At 40.5% G+C, this 14438-nt stretch overlaps 1 protein-coding gene across 10 annotated transcripts in view; it reads right to left on the reverse strand.

Annotated features, from left to right (window-relative positions):
• FAM169A (family with sequence similarity 169 member A) overlaps nucleotides 1-14438 on the reverse strand; it is a 43701-nt gene that overhangs the window by 18206 nt on the left and 11057 nt on the right. For 6 of the 10 annotated variants that reach the window (XM_030004136.2, XM_030004137.2, XM_030004134.2 and 3 more), the window contains exons 2-4: nucleotides 4862-5068; nucleotides 1918-2055; nucleotides 341-440 (exon numbers count right to left, since the gene is read on the reverse strand). In XM_030004136.2, the coding sequence (XP_029859996.1) occupies nucleotides 341-440; nucleotides 1918-2052 (235 nt within the window). In that variant the 5' untranslated portion in view covers nucleotides 2053-2055; nucleotides 4862-5068. Of the gene's footprint in view, nucleotides 1-340; nucleotides 441-1917; nucleotides 2076-4288; nucleotides 4406-4861; nucleotides 5069-14438 lie in introns of those variants that run through there. The other 4 variants (XM_030004132.2, XM_030004131.2, XM_030004133.2 and 1 more) reach the window with 4 other exon arrangements.

A 14438-nucleotide genomic window follows, 5' to 3' on the forward strand; every position in this document is an offset into this window, starting at 1 on the left:
TGAATGCCCAATAAATTCCTTTTGGAGAGGTGAGGTGTACATAAAGAGATCAAGAGATACACGTTGTACTTGGATTCAGACAAGCACTATGTTATTTTGCTATGTACCTTCTGAATTCAATGGGTCCGGTTCTACTCTGACTAGCATGCAGAGTTCTATCACTTGTGTGTATAAATCCACAACAAAAATAATAGTATGGAAACAAGAACACAGTGAACAACAAATGCAAAAGTGGCAAAGTTACAAGGTACACTAGCATGGAATGAGCAAGGGCCTGGTTGCATGTATTTGTCACAGAAAAAGAAACAGCAACACAAAGATTAAAATCTTAAAATGAAACCTGTGAGCGAGTCCCCTGGTGCAAACAAAGCAAGAACTTTGTGTGTCTGCTCTTGACCATAAAGAGGAACGAAGCCCACAGTTGACAAGCTAATAGGAATCTGAAACAAGAGTGCACAGTACTTCAATAGACTCTTGCTAAAACAACATTAGTAAAATATATATAGAAGGATAAGCAAGGTGAATGTTGAAAACCGAGTGCTTAACAGTTAACTGTAAAGGACAAGCATCAGACCCCAGCCCTTACTTTAGACATTTCTTTCTAAAGACACTACGGTATAAAGAGCTCTGACTCTCAAGCTCTGGCAGATATAGCTACAGTGATTTATACTGTTACAGCTCTCTGCTGTCAGCAGTTTGCATTTATGTGCACGACTGAAGTAAGGTGTGCACAGAGCCAGCAGTATGTTCACTTGAACTGCTCCAGCTGTGCAAGCTGTCAAAGCCAACAGAACAACAAGGCAGGCAGTCAAGCACAGAAACAAACTGCCACAGTGAAATTGCTGTTTGTTAACAAGAGCCCTAATGCACTAAGGTGGGAAGGCTGCATTCAGAAGGGTTTATTCCCTTAAATTGCATATGGCTTAGAAATTCCAAACTTGTCTGCTTGATTTCCCCTCAGGAGCAACATGAGAAGGGTCAAATCAATCCACCTTTCAAGAGTTGACTACCTTTCTGGAAATGCATTTTGATATTTAAAATCACATGTTTTCAATATTTAATTAACACATAAAAACTAGACAGACATTAATGATGTGGTAAATAGACTTGCTTACCCAATTTAAGAAGATTACGATATGCTATGCCATAAACGAGGATGTTAATACAAACAAATATTTAGGCATACAGCACCTGCAGAAATGCAGGAAAGTACTCAAGACTCTGCTTCTGCCAAGGAATCTGCAGCATTGACCTTGTGTTCCCACACAGAATCCTCTCAGCTCACTTATTTAACATTAAATTTATACACCATTGCTTTTATTGGTACTAGTTCTAATAGAAATATTCATCTAGAGGTAGAACCAACATTGACCAACTTATCACACCAGGGACAAGTGTTTAAAACACGAAGTGTCACAGCCAGCCTCTACTAGAACTCCCAACAACAGCAGAGAGTATTTCAGATAGAAAGAAAAGAATCACCTTTGAAATTAGTGAAACTTGCTGATCAAGAATTGAACCCAACCAAGAACACTGAAGGACTGACACACAAAAAGAGCCAGTTCGCTTCAATAAATCATGAACCCCATAGTTACGATGATAGATTTTTGTGACTGCAAGAGTTAGTGCTTTTTAGGAAAGAGTTTGACTCACCAGTTGAAATTTTAAAGTTTTTAAAAAATTACTTAATGCATACAGATCCATTGCCTAGAAGCAGGAAATAGTCACTGATGCACAGATTTAAACCCAATTACAGAATTAAAAAAGGTAGAGTTTAAGACACAAACAAGAATTTGGAAAGTACAAAAGCTTTGCTAAAATAATTATGTAATTCAATAGTTATGGACTGGATATTTTAAATCTTAAATCTACAAGTATATCAAGAAAACTGGGACTAAGGTATTTGTTGGTTCTTACTTTGCGGTGGTCTGGCAGAGACAAGAATTCAGGACAGTCTGGATTCTTATACCGAAGGCCAGACATGTAGACCTCTGCTGAGCTCTCCAAGTCCTGATGACTGCAGGTCTTCAACATATCCACAGGGAATGACATCCTCTTGAGAAATAAGCAACATTATTACTGTAGGTAATCTGAGAGATACAATGCACAGTTTATCACATATTCCAACTAAACAGGTAACTAAGACTGTTGAACACCCTCCCGCTGCTCTCTAGAGCCCTCTATATCCAAGACAGAAAGCAGAAATGCTGCAGGCATTTAATTAGGATGGTGCCTACTAACGCCCAGTCTGTAAAACAATACATAAAACCAATCTCTATTTATAAGCAGAAAAGGATGGGTTTAGCCCACAGATCGCCCTAGACCCAAACATGGAAGATTTCTAACATACAAGCTCCCTGTTTGCAGCACACATACAATATACCACATGCTGCCTTGAGGTGGCAAGGCTCAGTTATCTCCCTCACAGCTGAAGTATTTGAGGCTACAGATTAACCAACAATTGACCAGTCAAATAAAAAGTAAACACCCTGAAAGATAACAACAAGAAAGATAAATTAACTTATTTTGGAGACTTTGCATTTAAATCCATCTCTAAAGAAACCAAAGCATTGTTCAGAACTTCCCTCAACTGCAGTTAGTGCGCTTACCAACTGCTTTTCTCCAAAAGCATTTCCACTGTGAATGTCACCTAATCAGAAAGTAACTCCCGAAACACACAAAGTATGTTTAAAGAGGAGGCATTGCTTTACTCTGCGCAGGATGCAAGGTGGAAGATTTCCACAAATCAAGCACACCTACTGAGGTTTTTAGTTCATATTTATACACTACAGTTAAAACACCATGCCTATCTAATACATATGTTCCGCCTAGCTATTGCATATTCGTTATGTTGAGCAAGCACGACATGTTGTTCTCTTGAGCAATCATCCCAGAGTCTTCTATGCCTGTGCAGGGGGTCTCTGGTAGTCTTCAGTGGTCATTTGGGGAAGAATACCCCTACTCCTTTTGTCCTTTCATGGCCACGTGTCATCTGAGGACAGCAGGGTCTTAGTTTCTCTTGCCAACCCCTGGTCTCTCAATGCTGAAGGAGGATGTATGTCCTTAATTAGCAAGTCCCTGACTCTTTAAGCATCCTCTATTGTAAGCAGAACCTTAAACTAGATAAGCTTTACCTTGAGTACACATAATCTAAACAGTCCTTGAGTAGCAAACATACCACACTTCTCACGTTTTAGGTTTTTTTCTTTAAACTATCACCTCCACCTTCTTATTTGTTAATCAGTCTTTTGAAGGCTTGAGGCAACAATTGCCCCCCTTTGGAAGTTTTAAATATTTTATTTGAGACTTCCAAGATCCTTAATCATCACTATATTCCGGACAAGCAGAGTCCACACAGCTGCTTGTTTCATGCATCTAATTAGCATTGCAATGATTACTATCACTACTATTATAATAATCACACTCTGGATCAAACATCCTGTAAGGGACCATCCACCTATGCTTTGTAGAATTTTGTTTATCCAATTGTTTTCAGCACTTTCTTGCAATTCCTTTGTCACCTCCCTGATTTGGTCAATTTGTTTATTAAGATCTTCAGTCACATTGGGAATGTGGACACAACAACGTTCCTTATCCAATTTGAGATATCCGCATAGTCCCTTTTCTTTGGCCAACAACAAATCTAGAGCTAAGCAATTTCATAAGTTCATCTCACTATTTGCTTGTATCTGTTTATTTACTATAAGCAATCCTTTTTCTGTTGCATTTGCTAAACTGTTCATTTGCCAAGTGAGGTTAGTGAATAATACTCAGTTTTCAAAAGCTATTATTCTGGGGGTTAAAATTGCTTCCATGGCCCATCCTACTTTTGTGGCTGTTGAGGGGCCATGCCATGGGTCTACATTTGACTCTTTTAACTCTTCCCCATAGTTGAGGAGTCAGAGGATTCTTTCTCCACAATGGGCATAACGTTAACAGCCCTAGGGTAATTTGATGATCTGGGATATCAAGATGAAGTCTATTGTCCAAGTCCCATCACTTAAAACCCACACAGTGTGAAATGGTTTTTGTGTGACATTGGACTTGTCTTGGGACTAATCTTGTTTCTCTACAATTAAATTTCAACATTGACATCCAATTCGCAATGCTTTTTCCACCCCTGTTATGTTCTTCAAAATTCCCATATGAGAGCAGTTGAACACTTGAGTAGAATTCCATTCAGGGGCATATACTTCATCCTTGGGATTCATGATAATCTCGTCACACTGATTGCTAGTATTTATAAATTGTTCTGTCCATTCAAAACACCATGGATTAAGGTTCATACCTATCTTTTGACCACATCTCAGGCTGTTTATCTTCCATGCAGCTTCTCCAATTTGTTGGATCCCTGGGTGTAGGACAGTTAACCTTTGGAGTAGATCAAACTCTCCTGTTCCAGGTCCTCCAGTTTAAGTATAATAGAAAGATAAACCTGTCTCATAATCGCTACCTGGAATATATGTCTTGTCCTGTATGAGGTAGCAAGTCACACTTGCTTTTAAGCTTTTGCTTAAGTTTACCAGTGGTGGCTCTTTCAATGCAATAATTCCCCATTCTACTGGATTTTTGCTGGAATGTGGAATTGGTATACGAGTAGTAATACTCGTAGTGTTTCGTAATTTGCCAAACTGCTGAATCAATTTCAAAACTAAATTATCTTCCGATCCCTTAATTTTTGTTAGTATCATTAAAATAATGATAATTAAAATTTTGGATTCCATATTCCTATCAAAATCATGAACAGATTATCACAATAGTAAAAAACATACTGGGCCCTACTCCTGAGTACAATTTATGAATTAACCCTTTTAAATTTTAGATAGAGAATTCTCTTCCTGTTTTTCCACAATCCACTTACCTGGAGGGAGGCCCTTCTTGATAATGGATCCAGGGTCCCACTCTGTTAAGTTTGGCTGAGGTATATGTAGTTAGGAGATTTTGAAAGGGTCCTTTCGAATGTTCCTTTAGAGGTTCGTTGTTCCAAGTTTTTAAATAAACCTAATCTCCTGGCTGAAATTCATGAACTGCAGTATCCAGGCCCAGAGGTGTCCTTAACTGCAGGTACCTGTTAAGAGAAGACAGAACCTTCCCTAGAGCAATCACATACTCTTTAACATATTGTTTCCCTATTAATTCTGTAGATCCTAGCTCATGATTCATGCTTTGATAAGGTTTCCCATATAATATCTCAAAAAGGCTAACCTTTTCCTTAGATCTTGGTGTAATTCTCACTCTCAGTAATGTTAAAGGGAGAGCTTCCAGCCATTTCAACTGAGTTTCCTGACAAATTTTATTGAATGATCTCTTAGTTGTTTGGTTCATTCTTTCTACTTTCCCACTAGACTGTGGCCTCCATGAGGTATGCAAGTCCCATTCGATTTGTAAAAATTTGGATTCCCCTTGGACTATTTCTGCTACAAAGTATGGTCCTTGATCTGAGAACCCTCCCAGTACCCTGAAACTCAGAATGATTTCTTTCAATAAAACCTTTACTACTTCCCTTGCCTTGTTGGTGCCACACAGAAAAGCTTTGGGCCATCCTGAGAAAGTATCCACAATCACCACTAGATATTTATATACCTTTGTGAGAGACTGAAAGAGTTAATGTCTCAAACATTGTGGTGGGGCAAGTTCTGCATAACAACAAAATCTGCATAACAATGAACCCTGCCTAGCAAGGAACCACAGGTGAAAAGAAGCCGATCAGCACAGGACATACAACAGGATGGGGAGGGCATGCCACAGGGTACAGAGCTCTGTGTTCTGATATGCTGAGCAGGGCAGCTCACTATGCATGGCCAAATATCAAACAATGGTCAAAATGTCTACTGGAAAGGAGAAGTTACTCCCCAAACAACACCCAAGCCCACCAACCCATTTCCTCAAAGGTTCTGAAAGCACAAATCACATATGACACCTAATTAGCCTAATGAGTTCAAGTGCCTGCCTGAAGGAGGGGCAAGGTTGATAAAAGGACAAGAACTGAAGCCCCAGGTGCGCATGCCCACCAGAACTGGACCTTTAGACCAACACTGGACCCAGGACTGGTGAAATCTTTTTCTCTTTTCCTCTGTGTCTCTCTCTCTCCTTCTCATAATCCCTACACCTCATCCCTTTAAGACACAAAACCACTGGCCAAGTCTGGGACTAAGAGTGGATCCAGCCACGCCTAGGCTCCTCTCTAAGAAAGAGTCTAGAAAGCAAGGGGGTCTGCTCTGAACCTCATGACTCAATGGGAGGGATCTCTTTATTCCCGGAATTGATGTATATGGTTAACACAGGTTATACAGCTTACTGAGGTAGTTCCATGCCAGTTCCTGTTGTGAGAAACCCCACCACCTATTGTTATGCCTCTCAAGTTCACTTTGCTTCTGCCATGAATAAAATGTTTAACTGATCATTTGGTGTCATTTCACCTTAATTTAGCCCAAGGGAATCCTGAATTCAGCACAAGTCCCTGGTCTGTCCAGCCCAGGTCATGACACCCTTACAATTAGGTAGTTCAAAAAAATTGATTTGCCAGTAGTCTCCAGGTGGCTAATTTTCTTACCTCTTCTAGGGGAGCCTTTTCTGAATTTTAGGTTTATTCTTTAAACAAATTTCACATTTCTGTACAATCCTTTTAGCTACTAACAACATATTAATTCCCACAGCATATAATCTGGTTGCCTCAAGCAAAGCTTCAACTCCCATGTGTGCACTTTTATGCATCCTTTCCATTAGCTCTTTCATTATAGGTCAGGCAATGGTTCCACTTGCTTCTCCAAAGTCACAACAGCATACCCAGCCTTCTGTTCCCCTTTATTTACAAAACTACTTCCATCAGTGAATAGCTCCCAATCAGGATGTCATAGAGGGGAGTCCTTTAAATCTGGACAGCTAGAATATGGTCTGTAAACAATCATGTGTTAATCCTTCTTCTCGAGAGGGCAACAATGACACTGGATTTAAAGTATTAGATATTTTCATTACCACATCCTCTTGTTCAAGCAATATTGCATGATACAATACTATTCTGCTCAGAGACAGCCAATCATGTCCTTTTTGTTCCAAAACAGCTATAACTGCATGTGGCACATAAACAGTAATTCTCTGTCCCATTGTTAACTTTCAAGCCTCCTGTATTAATATCACTGCTGCAGCTACCACCCTCAGGCATCCTGGCCATCCAGAGCTTATGCTATCCAGTTGTTTCAGGAAGTAAGCTACCAGTCTTTTCCAGACCCCTAAAGTCTGCAAAAGCACTCCCATCACTTGATGTCCCTGTTAAGGCTCAAAAGGCTTTGTCAAAATGGGGAGGCCTAGTGCAGAGGCCCTCAAAAGAGCAACCTTTATATCATCAAACCTTTTTCAACATTCCAGACTCCATTCCAACACTCCTCCTGGTCCTTTAATAACCTCATACAAAGCTTTAGCCATCAATCCAAAGTTAGATATCCAAAGGCGACACCACCCAGCTATTCCATGAAATCCTCTTAACTCTGTTTTTTATTTGGGTGGGGCAATCTGACAAATCACTTCCCACCCCTCAATCCCCAGTCTTCTTTCTCCTTGAGAAACTTCAAGACCAAGGTAGGTCACATTTTTCTGTGCAATCTGCACCTTTGAGACACTCACTATCTAGCCAGCCCTAAAAAGTTCAATAAACTAACAGTTGCTGCTTTACACTCCTCAGTGGTATTTGTCCCCAACAGGATGTCATCCACATATTGTAACAAGGTAATTACCCAGTTCTTACCTTGCCATTGTTCCAATTCCTTCACTAGTACATTACCAAAAATGGTGGGGCTATTCTTAAATCCTTGGGAAGTACTGTCCAATATAGCTGCATCTTGCATCCCAGTTGTAGGACTTTCCCACTCAAATGTAAACAGGTTTTGACTCTGTTCTTCCAGAGGAATACCGAAAAAGGCCTTTTAGGTCCAGAATGGCTTTGCTCCCTCTTTTAATTCCACTTTCACCAGTTCAGCTGATTTAGCTCTTCCAAGCCTCTCTGTTGCCCATACAAAGGGGACCACCGCATCCATAATTTTGGAGGGGATTTCAACTTGTTCATTCTTCATGTCCTTGATTCCCATTGACTCCTATAACATGTAAACTTGCGCTCCCCAGGCATTACTCTGAGGAATATGCACTTGCATTTTGGTTTGGTTTTTTTTTTTTTTTCTCCCGAAAGTTACCTGTGCTCCCAATTTATTTAGTAAATCCCATCCCATAAGAGGTAATGGACAATCTGGCATATATAAAAATTCATACATCAATGTTTTATTTCCAATTTCACACATCATAGGTTGGAGAAAGGGCCTAACCTCCTGCTTTCCTGTGGCACTAACCACCAACATAGGTCTTACTCATAGGTCCTTTAGAGCTATTTAACACAGAATAAGCTGCCCCTGTATCTACAAAAAATTTAACAATTTCATTCCGCAGCTTTATGGAAACCAGGGGCTTGGCTGGGGCTCAGCCCCGGTCGCCATCAGTCAGAATCCTCTGTACCAATCATTAGTAAATCAGCCTTAGGGATAGGGGTGAAGGGGGAGGCCAAGTATGTTTCCCCCTCCTCCCCGTTCCCTTCCACATCCCCATCCTCTCAGGAAACCCCTTGCCCTGGAGGATGTTTGTGCTTGAGTAAGTGCTACTGCTGAAATAGGAGCCTTTTGTTTATGATCTTTTAGTTTCTCCTTTTGTTTTTCCTTTTTCCCCCACCTCCAACTCTGCTTATAAGGTGTATAATAAGAGAAATCTCAATCAGTTGAGATTGTCACTCATTAACACGTTTGAATCAAATACTGCCAATTTGCAGTTTTCTTGTTTCATAATCATTTCTTAAAGCAATGAACATATCCACCTATGGGATTTCATCCCATTTATCTTGCCTTCTAAAAAACAAGATTAGCTGTAAAATGGTATTATAATTCAAAGTTCCCATTTCCAGCCATTTTTCTTCATCATCTAATTTACACAGTGGCCACCATTGAGTACAGTACTCTTAATTACTTCCTTGTTAGAGGATCCCCACAAACTTTTTCCAATGTTTCAAAATACAACCCAACAGGGAAACTTTAACTATTCCCCCTTCCTCAGAGGAAGCCAAGTTTCCCATTTGTAAGTATTCTCCAATATAACCTAATATAACAATTTAAAACAACCAATAGTACCAAAAATACAAGTACACCGAACCAAACCGAATTCCCTACCTGCTCCAGTAATCACCATACTAACACAGGAGAGATAAAATACTTCCAACCAGCAGCTGCATTTCATACCTTAAACAATTCATACCTTAAACAGATACACTTCAAAATATCAAAATAGCAGTGTCTCTACCACAGTTCCAATCAATCACTTGCCACCCACCAGGGAACTGCAAGAGGAGTCCCCCGAAAAATCCTCCAGTACACACTGGAGTCCAGCTTGCAATTCCTCTGGCAGTAGCAAGCATTGATAGAAATCCAGTTTTGAAGTCTCATCTGGGTCACCAAAACTATTACCTGATCAGAAAGTAACTCCCAAAACACACAAAGTATGTTTAGAGAGGAGGCATTGCTTTACTCTGCGCAGGATGCAAGGTGGAAGATTTCCACAAATCAAGCACACCTACTGAGGTTTTTAGTTCATATTTATACACTACAGTTAAAACACCATGCCTATCTAATACATATGTTCCGCCTAGCTATTGCATATTCGTTATGTTGAGCAAGCACGACATGTTGTTCTCTTGAGCAATCATCCCAGAGTCTTCTATGCCTGTGCAGGGGGTCTCTGGTGGTCTTCAGTGGTCATTTGGGGAAGAATACCCCTACTCCTTTTGTCCTTTCATGGCCACGTGTCATCTGAGGACAGCAGGGTCTTAGTTTCTCTTGCCAACCCCTGGTCTCTCAATGCTGAAGGAGGATGTATGTCCTTAATTAGCAAGTCCCTGACTCTTTAAGCATCCTCTATTGTAAGCAGAACCTTAAACTAGATAAGCTTTACCTTGAGTACACATAATCTAAACAGTCCTTGAGTAGCAAACATACCACACTTCTCACGTTTTAGGTTTTTTTCTTTAAACTATCACCTCCACCTTCTTATTTGTTAATCACAAATAAATAAATAATTTTGAAGGCTTGAGGCAACATGAACAGGAGATGCTACAAGCTCATTAAAGACAAGAGCCCACAACAGACTAAAGAGACACTTTAAGGAGGTGAAAAGTCAAAAACTAAAGCACTGAAGACCAACCATGGTGGCAATAGCTCCCTGAAAGCTCTTAGATTCAAATTTTCCATGTCAAAGTGGTGTCAAATTAAGATGAACAAGAGCTCCTGGAATCCACTGAGTGCTCTTCAGCTAAGGCTCTTCCAGGTCTTTAAAACTATACACAGAAACAGACCTCAGCTCCTTTCAAGCTACAGCCCAAACTCCCACAAACATAAGCTACCACAAGTTCATGAGAACCTGTTCTGCAGGAACACAGGATCTCTTGATCTGTCTTGCTCAGCTCCCAGGAACTCATCACCCAACTCTCAAAACAACTAAGCTTTTCATAGGGAATTTATGATTCCTGGTCTCCACTATGGAGTCTTTTTTTAAAATTTCATTTTAAATCCTAGTGTCCAATGATTTTTTGCTTTATCTCCAGTCCCCTCCCTTTAAGCCATCATTCAGTGTTCTACTGACACAGGTAAATGAAATGCAAAGGAAGTTTTTATTTCAACTCACCCAGTAGTAATTAAAAAGTCTGCATTTTAAAAGCTTTTTAACAGCAATAATATACTACTATAAAGTTGTTTGAATAGATGAGGCTGCTCCTTCTACAAAAGGGATTTTTTTTTCTGTTAAAATCAGAAAACAAACTTGGACATGACTTCATTGGCATTTACAACTGACAGCTTTAATGCTTGTGCTGATGAACACGCTAATACTTTCCATGAATGCTATTGTTTAGATACACACAGATTTCCCCCAGGAAAGCAATTTCCTTTCAAATTCAGCTCATTCCTTCCCCTTACCTGTTGTTTGGATTTTCTCTTGCCTTCTCTTCCAGTCCCTTACATTCCTCCTCCTACTGCTCACTGTCCCTTTCAGATGCTTAGCTGCATCTCTTAATTCTCCACCTGTTTCTTCCCACCTTCCAGGTGCTGCTGTTGCTAACAGGGCAGAAGCAGGCAGAGACACCTGACACCAGCCAACTCCATTTGCTCCTCCTGTTCCCAAGCGAAGGGACTCCAAGAGCCAAAGGTGAGGCATGTGTATCTTTGAATGTAGCAGCAATGCTACAATGCACAGCAGCCAGAGGAGCTGCTGCCAGGGAAGCAATTTTATCCACCACTGGTCTCCTCAGCTCTAGCAGCTATGGTTTACCCACCAATATTACAGTTCTGAAACACACCAGCAATATTGTAGTTTAGGCTCTACAAAGAGATCTGGACAGGCTGGATCAATGGACTGAGGCCAATCATATGAAGTTCAACAAGGCCAAGTGCTGGGTCCTGCACTTGGGTCACAGCAACGCCATGCAGCACTGCAGGCTTGGGGAAGAGTGGCTGGAAAGCTGCCCAGCAGAGAAAGACCTGGGGGGGCTAGTTGACAGCTGGCTGAATATGAACCAGCAGTGTGCCCAGGTGGCCAAGGTGGCCAACGGCATCCTGGCCTGTATCAGAAATAGTGTGGCCAGCAGGAGCAGGGAGGTGACTGTTCCCCTGTACTCAGCACTGGTGAGGCTGCACCTCGAGTGCTGTGCTCAGTTTTGGGCCCCTCACTACAGGAAAGACATTGAGGTGCTGGAGTGTGTCCAGAGAAGGGCAACCAAGTTGGTGAGGGGCCTGGAGCACAAGTCTTATGAGGAGCGGCTGAGGGAACTGGGGCTGTTTAGTCTGGAGAAGAGGAGGCTGAGGGGAGACCTTATCGCTCTGTACAACTCCCTGAAGGGGGGTTGTAGTGAGGTGGGTGCTGGTCTCTTCTGTCAGGTGGCTGGAGATAGGACAAGAGGAAATGGCCTCAAGTTGAGGCAAGGGAGATTTACGTTAGATATTAGGAAAAATTTTTTTACTGAGAGGGTTGTCAGACATTGGAATAGGCTGCCCAGGGAAGTGGTTGAGTCACCATCCCTGGAGGTGTTCAAAAAGCAAGTAGATGGGGTACTTCAGGACATGGTTTAGTGGGCATGGTTGATGGTTGGACTCGATCTTGAAGGTCTTTTCCAACCTAAATGATTCCATGATACACATACATGGACTAGGTTGAAACAAGTATGGTGCAAGAGAACAGGAAGAGAGGTGAGGTGTGAGATTACACATCATTGTTTCTATAACAGGATGAGGCTTTAGCACCCAGTTAGTTGCAACAGGCCAGGTAAATTCTGCTTGAAGGGAATACAGACACATGAAAAACTAAATTTACTTTTCTGTATGCTGGCAGAAAGGGGAAACCCCCCTCCACTATTAAAAAAATACCCAAGTGCTTGGATAACTGAGAATAACAGACAAATTGAGCTGAGCTTTCGTTATTACATGACAAAGAGACAAGAAAGCCACAAACTATAACTGAAAGCCTCTAGGTAATAATTCCTGACATTTTTTTTAGAATAAAATCATGCAGAACCAAAGCAGAAAACACACAATAAGAAATTCAGTAGATTGTCTGCATTCCAAACACTACACCACTATGAAAACAAAAGCAACAACCATATCTTTGCTTATAAGCAAAAAAGACAAAACCTCTTTTCTGCTACTTAATATATTCATTGAATTACCATCAAAATCATTCAAAGACCCCCCCTTCTGTTTAACTGTTTGGGTTACTTAACACTTTCATATATCATACTTTGATTTCATCCACTTACATTAGTCACTTTTGACTCATCTTATATCATTTACAGAGAACGGGTTGTGCAGAAAAAAAACCAATACAGAGCAATCTGCAAGATTGAACCAAAGAAAAACCTACTCAGCATCCCCGCTAAATAACCATCTACCATTTGTACCATGCAGCATATTAGACATGTAAGGTGACAAGCTCTCAAACACTTATGTGATGTAATTTGTCTCAGTGTTAAGATCAGAAACATCTCACAACATGTAAATTCACTAAATCCCTGAAGAAATCAGTAACTATACACAGAAAGTTATCAGGTTACATTAAAAGCATTAAACAGGTGATGAAAGGAGAATGTTCCATGCCAATCTACAGCAGAGTGTAAGGAAGTAGTTCAACAGTCCAAAATGCAAGCATCTTTATTTTGAAAGGCAAAATAACCTAACAAAGACAAACCAAATGGCTTTCAGTAGTAATAAATTAATACATTTCCCTCACAAAACACAATTGGTTTATCAGTGTCTTTAACAAAGTAAAAATACAGATGGCTCCACATCTAGCCAGTCTCAAATAATGCAAAAAGGGAAAGAGAAAATAGCTTTTCAGCCTTCCTTGACACGGGCATTACACATTTTTCTCCACAGAGGCAGCAGAAACAGCACAGGTCTCTGCCACACAGTCCCTCATGCCCTTTTTTGTTGCTCTAAGCCTCCATGTGTTGCACAACTGTAAAACTGTCAGGTCAAATCCTTGTCACACATTGCAGAACTGTGCTCTGCTCATGGGGTACCACTCCAATTGGTTAGCAAACAGTCAGGCTGACCGAGCACATACGACATAGCCTTATGCAACCAAACTCATCATGACCATTTGTACTAGATGTGTGTGTTTGGAGGGGGGGAATAAAATTTATTTTATTTTTTAAATGAGGCAAATTATGCTTTTCATGTTTCAAGTGAAAGAAAATAAATCTTACACTGTTCATAACCGTATCATTTCACATAACAGTATTAAAGATTGTATGTAAAACTCATATAAGCAACAATTGCTTTAATGTGGAATAGTAGACTTTCCCCCTTGTCAACATTATGCAAGCTACTACACAAGAAATGGCACATCCTTTTTTAGGAACAGCTGCAGCACCAGAGGGTAACAGAGATCAGTTCAAGGAACACCAACAAAAACACATTTAACAGGATGAGTGAACACACTCCTGTGCAACTGAGGCAGTTCCTTATTCACAAAATCTTTATTACTACAATTAAGGTAAAAAAAAATTAAATTTAGAATAAGCAGGCAACACTGCAAATTCATTCCATTATAAGTTATAGCTGCAACCCTTATTTCATCTTAGAAGTGCATAAAGGAGTAATACATGGTACATGCAGCTTCCACCTCACACGTGTTTCAGCAGGAATCAAGAGATCTGTTTATCCCCTTACAGACCCTCAATACCGAGTGCCATGAAATAGCAGAAAGATAAGAAGCCAAAAGCTATACTGTTTCTTACAGCATGTCAGAGTGCTTAAATACAGCTTAAAACTGGTTTTGGGTGCCTTTATCTTAGGGGAACTGTAGTCTAAGTGGTTAGGCTGCCAGCCAAGGATTTAGAGGAATCAGGGTGAATTTCCAGCTCT

The sequence above is a fragment of the Aquila chrysaetos genome, chromosome Z, assembly GCF_900496995.4.
Source record: "Aquila chrysaetos chrysaetos chromosome Z, bAquChr1.4, whole genome shotgun sequence".
NCBI classification, from domain to species: Eukaryota; Metazoa; Chordata; class Aves; order Accipitriformes; family Accipitridae; genus Aquila; species Aquila chrysaetos.